General features: G+C 44.1%; 1 protein-coding gene across 3 annotated transcripts in view; it reads left to right on the top strand.

Annotated features, from left to right (window-relative positions):
* AKAP13 (A-kinase anchoring protein 13) overlaps window positions 1-12,139 on the top strand; it is a 67,467-nt gene extending 55,328 nt beyond the window's left edge. For 2 of the 3 annotated variants that reach the window (XM_071754291.1, XM_071754292.1), the window contains 12 exons: window positions 1,582-1,658; window positions 3,091-3,272; window positions 3,356-3,438; window positions 3,763-3,942; window positions 4,633-4,797; window positions 5,910-5,978; window positions 6,871-6,941; window positions 7,465-7,509; window positions 8,609-8,659; window positions 9,064-9,513; window positions 10,801-11,113; window positions 11,945-12,139. In XM_071754291.1, coding sequence (XP_071610392.1) covers window positions 1,582-1,658; window positions 3,091-3,272; window positions 3,356-3,438; window positions 3,763-3,942; window positions 4,633-4,797; window positions 5,910-5,978; window positions 6,871-6,941; window positions 7,465-7,509; window positions 8,609-8,659; window positions 9,064-9,513; window positions 10,801-11,113; window positions 11,945-11,994 — 1,736 coding nt within the window. In that variant the 3' untranslated portion in view covers window positions 11,995-12,139. The remainder of the gene's footprint in view (window positions 1-1,581; window positions 1,659-3,090; window positions 3,273-3,355; window positions 3,439-3,762; window positions 3,943-4,632; window positions 4,798-5,909; window positions 5,979-6,870; window positions 6,942-7,464; window positions 7,510-8,608; window positions 8,660-9,063; window positions 9,514-10,800; window positions 11,114-11,944) is intronic. The other variant, XM_071754293.1, reaches the window with a different exon arrangement.
* Window positions 12,140-15,354: the final 3,215 nt, after the last annotated feature.

Consider the following 15,354-nt stretch of genomic DNA (forward strand, 5'->3'; position numbering starts at 1 on the left):
TTCTTGAAGTGCTTTTGTTTATGATGAGGTGGAAATAGTCTTTTCAAAGGTGATGTGCTCTGCTGGGAACTGAAATTCTCTACTGAGTTAAGCATTAGATCTGAGGAAGCCTTCAGCTACCATGGTGCCATAGTAGCAGAAAGAGCACACAGAGCTATGCAGGAAGCCTGGACTTTCCTTCCTCTGCTCTCAGCATCAGCTGATTAAACCAGGGTACATGGGCATGAATGCAACTGGTAGTCTGGTGCCATGGTGTGCAGGCAGGCAGTGGTATCACAGAATATGATTTATTTTGAGGGTTGGGAAATAGGAAGATTACAGATGGTTTCCAGGCACCCAGGACTTTATTTATGGAGTTTAGATGGCAGATGAAGCAAGTTCTGCTTCTGTTGTGAAATCTTGTGATAAGTAGAGGCTGCATTTCCATATCTAGGGCATAGAAATACATAAATATACCTGTATCTGTAGTGCAAGCACCAAAAGCAGGTCCTGCTCTGAGACAAGCTCTGAGACCAGGGAAAGAGTAGCTCATACCTTCAGGCTGCTTTACATGGACAAGTATAAGGCCATTTTGCCTTGTAGTATTTACCTTCTCACAAAGGGCATAGATGATAGGAAAGAACAGAGTTAAATGCTGACTCTTGCAAAGCTCCCAAAGCTTTGAGTTCATTTTGCAGCTTTAACTGAAGTTTGGACACTTTTTATTTGGTGTGGATCCTGTCTCCCGAAAACAGAATGGAAGGAACTACACACAGCATGATTAAACTTTTTGGTTTACTTCCTCTCTGTCATAAGATTTCCCAAGTACGTTACACAAAACCTTTTTGTATTGAGGGCTATGGGTAGGGCATTATACTGGGCAGTTGCTGTGCAGCTTTGTGATGTGTTATTAGGAGACTTGGAAGGCTGTACGTGTGCTCTGGGAAAAAGCTGTGTTCTGATTTAAAATCCTCTATTGGCTTGATGTTTTTCTTCCTTCCCCCATGAAAGCAAGCCAGGTCCTGCATCTCACACAAGCTCTATTGGCTCCCCTCGGAGTTAGCAAGAGTTGTCTTTGTCTGTGAGCAGAGTTATTGGTGGCTCCTGAAGTCAGTATTTCCTGGGAAAGAAACCGCAGCTGACAAACGTTGTTATTGCACCATAATTTACACTCCGCAAACCACTCATCAAGAGAACCATAAAATCCAAAACTTCCTGTGCAGATATTTTGCTTGTGGGCTAAAATATTGATTGTTTGAGAAAACAGGACTTCTATTCAGTAAGAGTCTCTGGCTTACACTCTTCTGCCTGTGTGCTAACTGCTAGGAAGTGTATGGCTGCAGAGGAGCACCCCTGCTTTGACAGATGAGGTAAAATCCTGCAGGTTTCCCAGGTGCTCGTGTAGTCTGTGTAATGCAAAGTCAGTTCAGAGCTAACCTGACCTGGCATCTCCAGGAGCTGCCAGCTGATCCTACCAAGCAGAAGGTTCATTCTGAATTTGCAATAACAGTCTTACTGCTCCCCGGTGCTGATGTTGTTAAAAGAAATCAGTTTTGGATTATGTGGTTATGGTTCATTGGTATGCTTTTTGTTTGATTTCAGAAGTCCAGGCTGTTCTCCTCTCTGACATGCTGGTATTCCTTCAGGAGAAGGACCAGAAGTTTGTCTTTGCCTCACTGGTAAGGCTTCAACCTTTTTTTCTTCTTCCTCTTCTCATGTGAGAGACCCTTGATGTGTGTTGTGCAGTGGAACCAGCCACTGCCTGCTAAACAATTTGCTTGCTTCTAACATTTTTGTTTGCTGAGTAGACTCCATTATTTTTGATAGGAAAAGATGCCCCACATGCCCCACCTCCCCTTTCTGCAGTGCCTTGGCACAGCTGATAATTGGCCTTGAAAACCTGCTGGTCACTTGATACACTTACTGCTTTTCAGTTTGTGCAAACTGAAGCAGCAATTGGGGTGGGAGAAGGCAGTGGGGTAATGCAAACATTGTAGAAACAAATCTTAGCAGAAAGAAATGTCCTAAACGCATTGTGAGCTAATATGGAGGAAGGGAAAATGCCACCACAGTAAATTCCACAGAACAACTTGAAAATAAATGCCAGAGGAATTGGAAGAATATATTTGTAACACATAAGACCCAAAGCACCATCTTTTGAAGGCAGGCCTCATTAAAGGGTTAGGCACACTGAGCAGCTAAAGAAAACCTAGTACCTAATTGAGGCTGTTAGGGCTGTACCTTGCAGACATGGTCTAGACTGACTAAACCTTGTGACCTTTCCAGCCTTTGAACATTTTGAAAGCCAGTAGTTTGTTATTCCAGTTCCAGCAATCTGCACAGACTGGGTTCCCTATGCAGGGGGAGGTGACTAGATGACCTTTAAAGGTCCCTTCCAACCCAGTGAATTCTGATTCTATGATTTGCACGTAAGTCCTGCTGGGGAACCTCTACCAGATCAACCCCAATTTAGCATCCTGTAAAAGGCACAAAGAGGCTGACTCACATGCTGATGACACAGATGATGCAGATGGTTTAAGGAGGAAGCTTATTACACAGAGACCATAGCATACAATGAACGTCATCTTACACACAAGTCTTATCCATTGTAAGATTCAGCTTGGAGCTTCTTAGATCAGCAGGAATTTTGTGGAATTTGGAAACAAGATGTTACTCCTGAGAGATAGCAAAGATGATGTGTGTGAAGCAGGTGCTAGCAAGCTGAGGTAAGTTTAAGGAGCTGTGATATGAATGACAGAGAGAATGAGGGCAGGAGGAGACAAGATGAAAGGGCTGCTGGAGTTGGAGCAAAATATGGTGGAGTTCCCTAAACCACAGGTCACTTTTAAATTAATTCTGTGTTGAAACGGAACATGGTAAAATTGCTTTTCCTACTGGATTGATGGGGGAAAGCAAGCCCTTAACTGTTCTTAGACTTAATTAAATTGATTTTATTATTATTATTAGCCAATAGGTTCAGAGAATGTTTGTAACCTGAGAGAGGTAGCAGTATGGCTATTGGGACCTTTTCAGTGCTAGTTTGCATTTGGGAACTAATACTGTTCACCTTCCTCATCTGTTTTATTTCTATCTGTTTCTTTCCACCCATAGGACCAGAAATCCACTGTAATATCTCTGAAAAAGTTGATTGTACGAGAAGTGGCTCATGAAGAGAAAGGGTTATTCCTGATCAGTATGGGTGTAAAAGATCCTGAAATGGTGGAAGTCCATGCCAGCTCCAAAGAAGAGCGTAACGGCTGGATACAAATCATCCAAGACACAATGAACACCATGTAAGCTACCAGGCTTGTTCTTGCAAGGCAGGTGATGCACATGGTCATGTTCTTGTAGTAACTGAGATATCTTTTTCATTCAGGGATAAGGATGAAGATGAAGGAGTCCCATGTGAGTCAGAGTTTGAAAAGAAAGTGTCGGATGCGAAAGTGAGAGGATTGAAAGGTAAAAACCAGCCTGGGACAGAGCTGGGAACAGCTTTGTTTGAAACAAAATTACAGGAATTGTTGTGTAAGATTTTTTTGGTTGAGCTATGATTTTTTTCAGATGAGTGAGAGTCCTGTATCAGGCAAATAATTGCAATCCTTGTTTGCACCTCACCTTCCTTGCATTATTTTTTTCTGAGCCTTCTGGGTGCCGTTGCTTTGCAGGGCACAGGGCACGGTTGTATCATCAGGCTCCACTAGATGGGGCTAATATTTCAGGAATCGCTGTTTTCCTTGAAGCTTTTATTTTCTGCCTTCATCTGTTTTCCTTCCACCCCCACAGAACAACTTAAGCAGAAGGATAAGCAGATCCTCCTCTTGCTGGAAGAGAAGGCAAAAATCTTTAGGGACATGGCAGACAGCTCTGTGCAAGAGGACATGCCAGGCTCCAGGCTGCTCTTCAGAGCCAACACAGAAGAGGCACCAAAAGGAGAGGCCATTATGAAAACTGCAATAAATGAAGGTGAGCAAGGCAGCATGACATGTTAATTACAGTAACCAGTGCTACACCCGCCTGCAGGGAAGCTATCAGTCCTCAAGCACCAGTTTCGCAAGTGAAGTTCTCTTTGTTACAATAGCAGATTGTAGATACAGAAATATTACTACTTGTGGTATTGTCTCAGGGACAGGTAAGGAGGATCAGGGAAGTAAGCCAATATTGGTGGCTGCTGAAGAGGGTAGAAAAGAAGGCAGCAGGTAGAACAACCGTGCGCTGGAGTCAAGAGCAGCACGAGATTTATCCATGGCTGAAATTTGGAATACCCAGGCTTTTGCTGTGCTTAGGTCTCAGCAAGGTGTGAGAAGGGACAGATTCAGCAAGCAAGGGGCAAGGAAGTCTGTTGAAAAATCCAAGTGTAGATGGAAACTTGACCAGCTTTCTGGTGTGATTTTTGGAGAAGCTAAAAATTACTCAGTGCTGTTTTCAAAGCAAACCAGGTTTACCTGAAGGAAGAGAAGAAGGTGCAAACTTGTGCAGAGTTCCAGGAATTGGACTTGATGGTCAGACAAACTGAGTTTTTGCCGGGGGAATGCATACTGGTCTTATCGTTGTCACAGAAACATAATTTCTTAGTATACCAAAGCTCAGGTAGGGGTGAAAATAGCTTGGAAGCCTGAAGTGACCTTTAACTGAGGTATTGTTGCTTTTTGTCAGTTGAACTACTGCAAGACCTGGTGAACAGGAGCCTGGGCACTGCCCTTGGGCAGCAGGTCAGTAGCACTGCCATGGAACAAGAAGGAGGAGTTGGCCCCATCTCACTGCCTAGAAGGGCAGAAACTTTTGGAGGATTTGACAGTCATCAGATGAATGCCTCCAAGTGTGAGTAATTATGTGTGTGCACATCAGTATTTGTTACTAATGCATAATGTCATCGTATCTTCTTGGTTTAGAAGAGCTCCAGCAGCTGGTGATTTGGGTTTTCCAACACCTCTCCAGTAATTTTTGATAGATAAAGTAACAGATCAGGAAAAAAGCCTGTGCACAGGTTGTTGAGAACCTGTGGCTACATGAAGATTAAACAACTCAACTCCTCGCTCCCCTCTCTCTGTGTTCTCTTTAAATGCTCTTTCCTTCTTTACATAGACAACACATGAAAGTATTTTGCTTCTTACTAGATAGGGAGTTTGATGCTCTTATATCTGGAGCTCTGTTCTTCATTTTCCAGTTATCTTCCAGCAGGAGCCTGGCACTGTTGTATTTGCAAATGGATGAGGATATTGCTGGAGCACCTTCTCCCTTGGCTCTGCTCTCTGTGCATTTGTGCTCCACATAGAATTGTGTGTGTGATTCCTGCAATTAAGCCTCTCCCAAACAAATGTGTGAATATTTATTTCAGCTGCATAGTTGGCTGCTTCCCAACCCTCTCTTTGGCCCAGTCATCAGAAACTTCCCTGTCCTCAAATTCCTTTCTCTGTGGTCTCACTCGTCCTCCCAATACAGCCAGTTTTGCTGTGCTAGTGTCTGTCTCAGCATTGGGATTGTTGGACCTTGTCTGACCTTCTGTATTAAAGGAGCAGTGTTCTGTATTAAAGGAGCTCCAGACAGTCAGACATGAGAAGTATGTAGAGGTTTTCCCAGCACTGTTGGAAAGCTGCAAAGCCCTCCACAGACCTTGTCGTCATCATGACAAATATATTCACACTGAAGAAGTTTGTTTAGGGTGGTGCCTCTGTTGCAGTGATGAATGGGACAAGCTCAGGCTATTCGTTGCCCAGCTCTGTGTTTTCTGTAGAAACGTCGTCTTTTGAATTAGATTGTAATTCAATAGTTGCAGGGTCTTGGGAGAATTCAGGAAAAGAATGCAGGGCCTGTTTGTTCAGCTGGAGGCCAGGAGGCATTAAACTTGGCTTTCATCTCCAGTTCTTCTGTTCACAACCTGTGCAACCTTGGGCAAGGCTTATAACCTGACTCCCCTTCATTCTCCCCTCCAGCAAAGCAGAAGGGAGATGTTTCCTCCTGCAAAGAGGTGGAAGGTCCCAGGACGTGGCGCAGGAGAGAAGGTCTGTTAGGAGGACTTTGAGAGCCAGCTTTTGTTAATAGCAAAGCCTGCCTTGGGGGTGGTGGGAGGAGAGGGTAGTGTCCTTCACCTTGCTGCAGGTACAGGTGTATGTAAAGTTGTTTATCATTAATAGTGGCCACAGGGAGGTTGCCAGTGCAGGTGTGGGTTTTCCTCATAGGCTGCCTGGCAGCTGGCAAGGGGAAAGCAAAGGAAAGCAAGAGTCTTGGCAAAACCTAGGGGATTGTGGGACTCCTTGGCTGCCTGACAGCAGAAGAACAGCACAGGTGGAGGGCTGAACACCTCTTGGCCCCACAAGTCAGTTCAGTCCTGCTCACGAGCAATGGATATTGACCCATCCAGGGAAAATTTAGAGAAGTCTAGTGTCCCTTTGAAGGTGCAGGTTTCTGATAAGGTTATGGATAAATTGTTAGCATAAAATTACATGGGGTGTTGCACAGCAGTATCTGACCCAGCTGTAAATTGCACTTCCAGGAGAGAGGCATTGAAATTTTACCTGCAGTAATATACCCTGATGTGACACTGCTGTTGTTCTCCATCTGCTCTTATTCTGCCTCATGTCTTCTCAGCAAGTATTCTTTGGTAGCAGGCACTAGTGCAGGGGCTAGACAGAGCCCCAGTTAATAGGAGTGTGCTGAATTCATCAGCACATTGTCTGAAATCAAAGTCAATCCTAATCTGAATTCACATCCACTTTTTCTGGTAGTGCTGACACGTTCTCTATATGTCGGGAGCAAATGCATTTAGTTAAAGAGCTTGGTGTCCCCTTTTGTGAAAGATCTGAGTTTCCTGTATTGAACTTGCTAATGTCTGAAAAGTTCATCTGTGGCTAAAAATGTTGAATAACCAGTGTCAATGTTGGCTTCTTCCCTTAGGTGGAGCGAAAGATGAAGGTGATGATGCTCAGGACCTTCGGAGAACGGAGTCAGACAGCATTTTAAAGAAGGTATCTCTTGGGGTGTCTTTTTATCTGCTGCCACCAAGTTCAGTTTTCAAGAGAGTAACAATTCAAGTCTTGAAAAATGCCTGAATTAGAAGTATCCTAATAAGATTTCAAAAACAATAAAAGTAAAATTGAAGGCATGCAGTCAGAAATGCTTCTCTGTAGCTAAAATACTGGCTTGAAAACCATTGCAAATCAGTAGTATTCCTTTGTGGCACAGGTTATCTGCCATCTGTCTGCAGATCACATGAAGCATGTGTTTAATTATGCATCGTTATTGAAATTATAAGGTCAACTATAACTTTGCACCTTTTCTTGCTTTGGATCAATCCATCATATAACTACAAAATGATACCTAATTAACATATTATTGTATATGATTTTAACCTGCATAAAAAGCATGCATGAATTCTCCCAGAATGGAAGATGGAGGGAGGTTTAATTTATCTGTCATTAGTTCAGTTTCAGAACATATTTGCTGTGATTTTTCATTTGTCCTCATCTTAAATCCATGATCTTTTTATAGGGTGGAAATGCTAATTTGATGTTCATATTGAAAAGGAATAATGAGGTAAGAATTTATCCCCTTCCTCAGCTGTTTTCCTTCATTTAAGTGGTGAGTGAATTTATGTCAATAGGTGATAATGTAGAAGAAAATATTTCATTTGCCAGAGCACACGTAGACTTTTAAATACATTAAGCTAAGCCCACTGTGTCATTTATTTGCTTAACCTTGGATATTGAGACAGGGAATTTGATGAGTGTCATCTGCTTGCCAGTGGGATGATATGTGCTGATTGTAGGCAGCAAGGGTTAATTACCACTAGGATGCACAGGGCTATATTTATTGTGCATCTGCAGGCAGTGGGAGTTTAATTTTATGTTGCAGGTGCAGTGAATTGGGGCAATTAGATTTCTATTCTCCCTTTGATACACATTCATAACAGCCAATTAGCATTAATGGCAGAATGAGGAGTTCTCTTAGTATCGGCTATCACACCACTATTGCAAATACTGTCGTGGTTTCTCTTCTTTAAAGTAATTTTAGGATATGAGAGATTTGGAGAAATTTATAGCTAGGCTAAATATAAATTTAGGGATGGGGCACTGCTCTGAAGTAGCTTGCTCTGTATTGATACACGTTGTGTTCTCATTTACCTGTTTGTTTAGAGAGCCTTCATGAACACACCTGCTATACCTGTGTGCCTTCTGTATTGCAGATTGTTCTAATGACAGTGGGACTCTTATGGGTCAGATGGGGTGGACAAATGGTCCACATTAATTTTAAGGTTACCTTTTTCACCCCTAAAATTTTCCACTGAGCTGTCAGGTTTCATTCCAATTACTTCACTTGTTCTTGAGTGAGCTGATGCTGTGGGGAAATGGTTTTCAGAGATGTCCTGGAAGTTCCCATGAAGTGTCTGTGCCATTTGGTGCTTCTGCAGACATTTCCTCCCCTGCTGCACTCCCGGTTAGGAAGATGATGTCTAGGGATGTGTTTGTGGGGTTTGATGCAGTCATTGTAAGCAAAGAGTGAGAAAATTAAGCATGTAGAGGGATGACCTTACAGCTTGTCAGACCCACCAGTGGGTCACAGTGGAAAAGGAGGATGCTTTAATGTACTCTGGCACCCAGTGAGATCTAATAGCAATGCTCTTGTTTTCTTGCAGCAGGTCCTCCAAACCATTACCAGCCTCCATAAGCTGCTCAGTGCTTTGCAGGTAGGCTTGGCTGTACATCCTGCTTTTGCATGCTGCTTGCTCGAGCTGCGCATCCCACCAGGCAGCAGCAGCAGCCACTCATGCTTGCTCCCCACCATCCCTTCCCTTTTGCTTGTCACATCCCTGCACTGAATACCCTCTGGCTGGCTTGCAGGCAGCATGCTGGCAGGTTATAGGAGTGAGGTGCTGCCTACGTGAGCAGGTGCTCACCTGGAGTTGGGAAGTGGCAGGGGGAAATGCTTTGCCAGCATCCTCCAGGTAGCCCCAGCCATAAGGCAGCAGTGCTGAGCTGTGAATTTGGTGGGAAAAGAAGGGTTTTGGTTACAGCCCCCCTGAGGTTTTCATGGATGGAGCTTTTCTGCCTCAAGAGGTCACTGCAGTGATTTGTGTCCCCTTTCTCTTAGGGCGTTGTGCTGCAGCAGGACACCTACATCGAGGACCAGAAGCTGGCTCTGAGTGAGAGGGCTCTGACCCGAAGCTTCTTCCGTCCGACTTCACTGCTCGAGCAGGAGAAGCAACGCAACCTAGAGAAGCAGCGCCAGGAGTTGGCCAACCTGAAGAAGCAGCAGACGCAGCACCAGGAGGAGAGGAGGAAGAGAGAAAAGGAGTTGGAAGTGCGGGAGAAGGAGCTGGCGGAGCAGGAGGCCCACTTGGCCCAACGAGAGGAGCAGGTCCAGAGAGGGTGGCAGGATCTTGAGCGGGAGAGAGAGGAGCTGCAGGTGAAGAAGGCCTCATACCAGCTTGACCTGGAGAGGCTTCGCACAGCACAGAAGCAGCTGGAGAGGGAGAAAGCCCAGTTCAAACAGGACATGGAGAGATTAACTCAAATGCGGCAGGAGCCTGACCACAACCAGGTAAATGCTGCCAAGAGCAGGGCTGATGGGAAAGCTCTGCCCTGCAGAGAGCTCCTAGGTGGCTCCTGGGCCAGCAGTGATAGACTGGTGCCAGCCCAGCAGAGGACACTGAGGACCTGGTATTTAGAACTGGTTCTTTCCTTGCCTCATGATGATGGGCATTGTCCCTGCTGTAAAGAGACCCTGGGCACCTGCAGTCTAGTCATGCCTCAGTGAGGAAAGGTCCCCAGCTTTGCCACAAGAGGCTTCTGGGGTCTGGCAAACCGTGCTTTGTGCATTTTTCAGGTAGCTGGGGTTCATTTTTTTATAACTGTGCAGCAGTCTAGCTGAGGAGAGCAAGCATTTGTTGGCAAAAATTGGGCTGAATTTGAACCTTAAGCCTGTTGCTGATCATTTGTTTGCAACACGCTAATTCTGAACGTAATTTGTTTAGAGCTGCAGCAAAATAAGTTTAAAAGTGTTGGATTTCAGAATGGAAATGATTTTGGGTGCCTGAATGGACTAATTGCAGAGCTCAGCAGTGAGCTCTGAAAAGCAAATCATCAGAGGAGGGCTTGCTCCCTCCCACCCTGGTTCCTGAGCAGGCCAGAAGTTTTCCAAGCACACAGTGAAGCTGTTCCAGCATCAAGCACATAGAGACATCCAAAGAATAGAGATGCTGTGGGAGAGGCAGAGACATAAATAACTACGAGGCCAGGGGGATCAGGAGAAGGAAGCACCTTTTTGAGGCAGGTATCTTAATGACATTTCAGAGCTATTAATAAAGGGTTTGGTCAGGCTTTGTTGAGCTGTTGTTTTGATCTTCGCTTTGAATGTGCAGGCTCAATTATATCCTGAGACAGCCGTTAGGGAAAGGAAAAATGTTTTTGCTTTCATCTTTTGCTTGGGAAGGCTTCCTTTGACACATGCCGCTTAGGTGGTGTGTACTGGTGTTCCCCTGCTGGAGAGGCACACTTCTCCTTGGCCTCCTGCCACCCTCTGTGTGCACAAACGATACAGGGTGAGTCTTGGTACTGAGATCTTAGAGAATATTTGCCCTTGGCTTGTTGATACATAGCATAATACATGTAGGAGCAAAAGGTACTAGAGTGTTACACTTTATATGCTTCGTTTCTTTGTCTTAAACAGAGGGCTTCTGCTCTCATTGCTTTGCCTGGATAGGGACCACTTTTCAGCTGGGAAATGTGCACCTGTCTTAGTCTCCATGAGTGGTCTGGGACACACCTGCCCTATCCAGGTTCTCTGCTAGCCTCTTTCATGCCTGGATAAAACACTTTTCCTTTATAGGTTTCAAATCTACATGAGAAACTTGGAAGAGTCCCTTCCCAGTCCAGCATCGATGACTCCTCCAAGCAGAAGAGCCCTTCCCTTCCTAAACAAGGGCACTTTGATGCAGAACTGTCTGTCTCCCCCAAAAGAAACAGTCTTTCAAGGACACAAAAGGAGAAAAGCACTTTCCATTTGCTTAGCACAACAAACCAGACTAACAAGGCAGCTGAGGACCAGCCCCAGATGCCTACCCGCCTCTTCAGTTTAGCCAAACCAAAGGAGAAGAAGGAAAAGAAGAAAAAGGGCAGGGGACATCGCTCCCAACAGTCTGGTGAGTGTCAGGGGAAGTCATAGGTGTGTTTTCAGGGTCAGTCCCTCCAGGCAATGAACATGTGGAAGCCACAAAATCCAGCCTTGAATGTGGATGGTGACACTGGTTTGGGGAAGATCAGCTGCGATGAGTAGGGTTCCCAGCTTGAAAGGGTCTTCTGTGGGCTGTACTGCCTGTTCTGCAGCACCTGGGCTTGGGCACAGGATGCACTCTGTTCCCTGCTCCTTCTTTTCCTCATCCCATCCTAAGCAGCCTCCACAGGCTAGATTCTCACTTCATTTTTCAGCGTGCTCTGCTTTGAGGAGGAAAGTGTCCTGCTTCATAGCATGTGCTTTCCAGGATCTGCTGATAGGATATTCCTCACTTTTGCAGTCCCTGTGGTATTTTTGTCTGCTCTCTGTTGTAGTTTGGAAGTGATACCTGCAGCCCTTCTGGTGGCCTGTTCCTTCACCTCAAGCCATTTTGTCTTATTTCTTAATCTGAATATTCAGATCTTGATCTGAAAAAAAAAAAACCACAGTTTTTTTTTCCTCTGGTAGGTTTGCATCCCCTTGGGGGCTTAGTTTTGTGCCTCAGACTTCTGACCCACATGAGATTTGATTTCACACCCTCAGGTGCCCAGCTTTATCCATATTAACTCAGTGATGTTTTCCAACTTGTGCACAGAAGCATTTACAAGATGTCATTTCATGGTAGCCCATCAGAACTGGACATCTTTAAGGTGCCCAATGGATTGGGCAGGCAGCAGGGGTTGCATGTATGTCGAGTTGTGCTCTGCTTGTAGTGTTCCTGTATTCCCATAATGATTCTCATCTTTTTTTTGTGCTGCAGATTCTCAGTCATCAGAAGCACCTCCAGAGGGTGAGGAGATCTTCTGCTGAGCACAGATGGTTCCATTGGTCACTCTTGGCATTGGTACAGTGGACATCTCCCTGCCCACTCCACAGCACGTTGCTGGGCCTGCATCTGACAAGCATCTGGAGGTTTCAGATAAAACATGTTATGAAGTCTGCCATGTGGTGGGAAGGGGCCTCTCTTGTGGTTTCCTGTGAATTCTCGCTACAGAGACTGACAGCACAGCAAATAGAGAACCATCTCTGTGCAAATCTTGGGTTCAATGGATTGGGATAGATGTTTTCTGTTTCTTCTGACAGCTAAAGGGTGAGAGAACATAGCCTTAAGGGATCTGTGCCTTCAAATTCCCCTTTTCTGGGGAACATAACCAAAAACCAAGTGTTTAGCAAAAGATTAGGACTCTACAAATGGTGCGTACACACTGGCATATATAGATATAGTGTATATATACATCTGTGTATCTATGTATCCACTGGGATATGCTCACAGTCTGCACAGCCAAGCTTAGCTCGGCTCGTGGGGATAGATGTTACCTGATGACTTTCAGGGAGCCTGTAGATATTAAATATCTTGCCCATACTGCTCCAGTTGTAACACCATTAGCCTGCATGCCCCAGTATGGGCTGTGTGGTTTCGGAAAAGTACCTTTATACCAGGAAGCAGTAACAGCATTCAAAACAAAAATTCAGAGGAAAAAAAACCCCACAGTGTAATTTGCAAAGATGTCCATGGGTCAGAGGATTTAAATGTGAAACTGTTTCCAGAACCAAGCAGAAGATATTTGGGTATATTTAAAATGATGCAGAAAAGAGAAATTTAGTAGGCTTGTAAGGCAACCCCAGGGAGCCAGAACAGACAGTGTTGAAGTGGGAACAACTCTGAGCAACATTTTTTGAGCAATCTGTTTGAGCCTCCAGCTTACTCTTCCATATCCCCTAAGTAAAGATGACTTTTTTTTTTTTTTTGGTAGAATATAGTTCTCCAGATGCATTTGTCATCCCTTCATTTACAAGACTTTCTGGAGAGATGGCTGAAAACACGCTTTTAGGGATCTTTGTTCTGTTTTTTGTATTTCTCTTTCCCCACTTTTTGTGTTACTGTTGGGCTTCTATTTTTTTTTTTTTTTCAGCTTCCCTTGCTCATTTCTAATGAGGAATGAGGCAACAGCAGTATGGCAGCACTTCAGGGAGAGGTCCACAGGTCAGGGGACTGAGTGCAATGAGCAGAGTGAACCCCAAAGAGGTGGCTCCTTGTCACTATGCATGCACAATACTGTGCAGTTATTAACTGTTTCTGGGAAGAAAATACATTCTCGTGGACAAAAAGGCAGTCAGACAGATCCAAAGGTCCAGCATGAAAGGTCTGTTTCCATGTGTCCCATGTGTCCCCCTTTTATCATCAGCAAAAGGTCTGAGGGTGGCTCATTGTGCTGCCTGGGAGGTGTTTGTCCAGCTGCTCAGTCCCAGGATGTGTTCCATGGGGGAAGAGAAGCACAGTGAGCCAAATTTTTTTCCAAAATTATTGTTCTTCCAAACCCTCTCAGAGGAATTGCCCAACTGGATTTGTAAATGGTTACAAGATGCTATCAGCTTCAGAATAGCTCAAGGCTTTGCTTGGAGTTTGAAGCTGTCAGGTACATTTCCTTTTCTACCGATTTTACTTTAAAAAAAAAAAAAAATTTTTTTTTTTTGCACTATTGTTTGATTTCCATTTGCTCTCTGGCTTCTCCCAAGCTGGTAACCTGCAGCAGTTTGGTACTGATGAGTGTCATCAACATTAATGGTGAGGTGGATGCTTTGACAGTTCTGCTTTGGTCAGTGCTGGAATCCTAAATTGCCCACTTCCTTTTGAAGTTCTCTAAACTACTAAGACTCAGAAAAAAAAGGAAAGAAAAAAAAAAAAAAGAAGAAAAAAAGGTTTGAGATTTATTTTTATTTTGCTTTTTTTAATATTATTTGGTGCTTGTTCTTAATTGCAAGCAGGGCTTGCAAAAATATTTATCTTTCTGTTTATTTGAAAGAGTTCTTTTTTAAAAAGAAGTTTACCTGATTTTATTTTTTTATTTCTTTTTACTTTTTATTTTGCTTTTGTTTGAAGGTTGGAGAGGTTGCTTGGTTTTTTCTTTCCCTTTTTTTTTTTTTTCCCCCTCCCCCTCCTTACCAAGAGATTGGTAAAATAAATGTTATTACTTCCCTGGTTCCTACAAAACCAGGGTTTGGGTAGGGCTGCTTCAGCAGCTCTTGTTATGGCCAGAGTTAAGCAATTTCAACTGAAAGTTTTCTTTAAGGCAGAGCACCTTTGGGCCAAAAAAAGTCTGGAAAAAGAAGCAGTGACCTCAGACAAGACTCTTCCTATCAGTTAGTCTTCTTTGTTTAAATATTTTGTATAGGCTTTCTCATACCTTATGGACAGAAAGGAGGAAAAAGCAAAGCACTGGAGCATCTTTCAATGCCATGGAGGTTTGGTCACTTCTCTGAGGAGATACAGGCAGTTGCAGGCAGCTGAACCTGAAAGAAGCTGAAGGAGGCATGTTCTGGTTTCATTAAAAACCTACAAATTTTAGAAAATAACTTCTGCCCTGCTATTTATATATCTGCAAAAACAAATGTGCCAAGCTGAAAAATTTTGAAACCATAGCAGTGCATGGCTTATTTACTGTTGTGTAAACAGAAATCAAGGACCTGGGATTTCTGTACGTTCCCCTCGGTCTGTGATAGCCTGTGCCAGTATGAGCTTTTCTTTCTATCCCTCTTTCTTTTTCCCAGTCCCTACACATCTTGAGTTCATGACATGGGAATGTCCTGTGGCTCTGAGAAGGGTATCAAAAGGGAGACACATGGCCCAGAATAGTAGGTCTGAGTCTCTGCTGGGCTTGACCCGTGTAAATCAAAATGAGTATTCGGTGCCCTAACTGAAAATAGTGACCTAAGTGATCCAGTAAGGTCCCCATGGTTCCTTGTCAAAGAAACCGTGGGTGTGAATCCGAAATACACTGACTGGAAATACTGCATATCAAAGCTTTTTGTGTCTTAAATTCTGGTGGACAGACCTTTGTCCCTGGAGGATGTATGCTACTGGTTACTGCATGATTCACTTTTTTGGAATGAAGTCTCTGCTCCCACACTGCTTCCTCCTTCTTTCACCTTTGGGAAGGTGAGGGCTTGTTTTTGTCTCTTTTGCCTTTTATTTGTCCTCCTTCTCAGGTTGTCTTTGGAAAGGTTTGGCACAGATTCCCAGAGTTGGATTCCCACTCTGATCCCTGTGGGTTGCCTAGAGTTTGATAGAGTACAGTCCCAGCTTTACAGCACCAAAGCTTTTCCTCTTTCTGGCCTTGAAAAGGCATTTGCTCCAATTCCATACCTGGCATCCATCCTGCAGTCGTGAAA

This window comes from Heliangelus exortis, chromosome 11 (genome assembly GCF_036169615.1).
Source record: "Heliangelus exortis chromosome 11, bHelExo1.hap1, whole genome shotgun sequence".
In the NCBI taxonomy this organism is placed as follows: Eukaryota; Metazoa; Chordata; class Aves; order Apodiformes; family Trochilidae; genus Heliangelus; species Heliangelus exortis.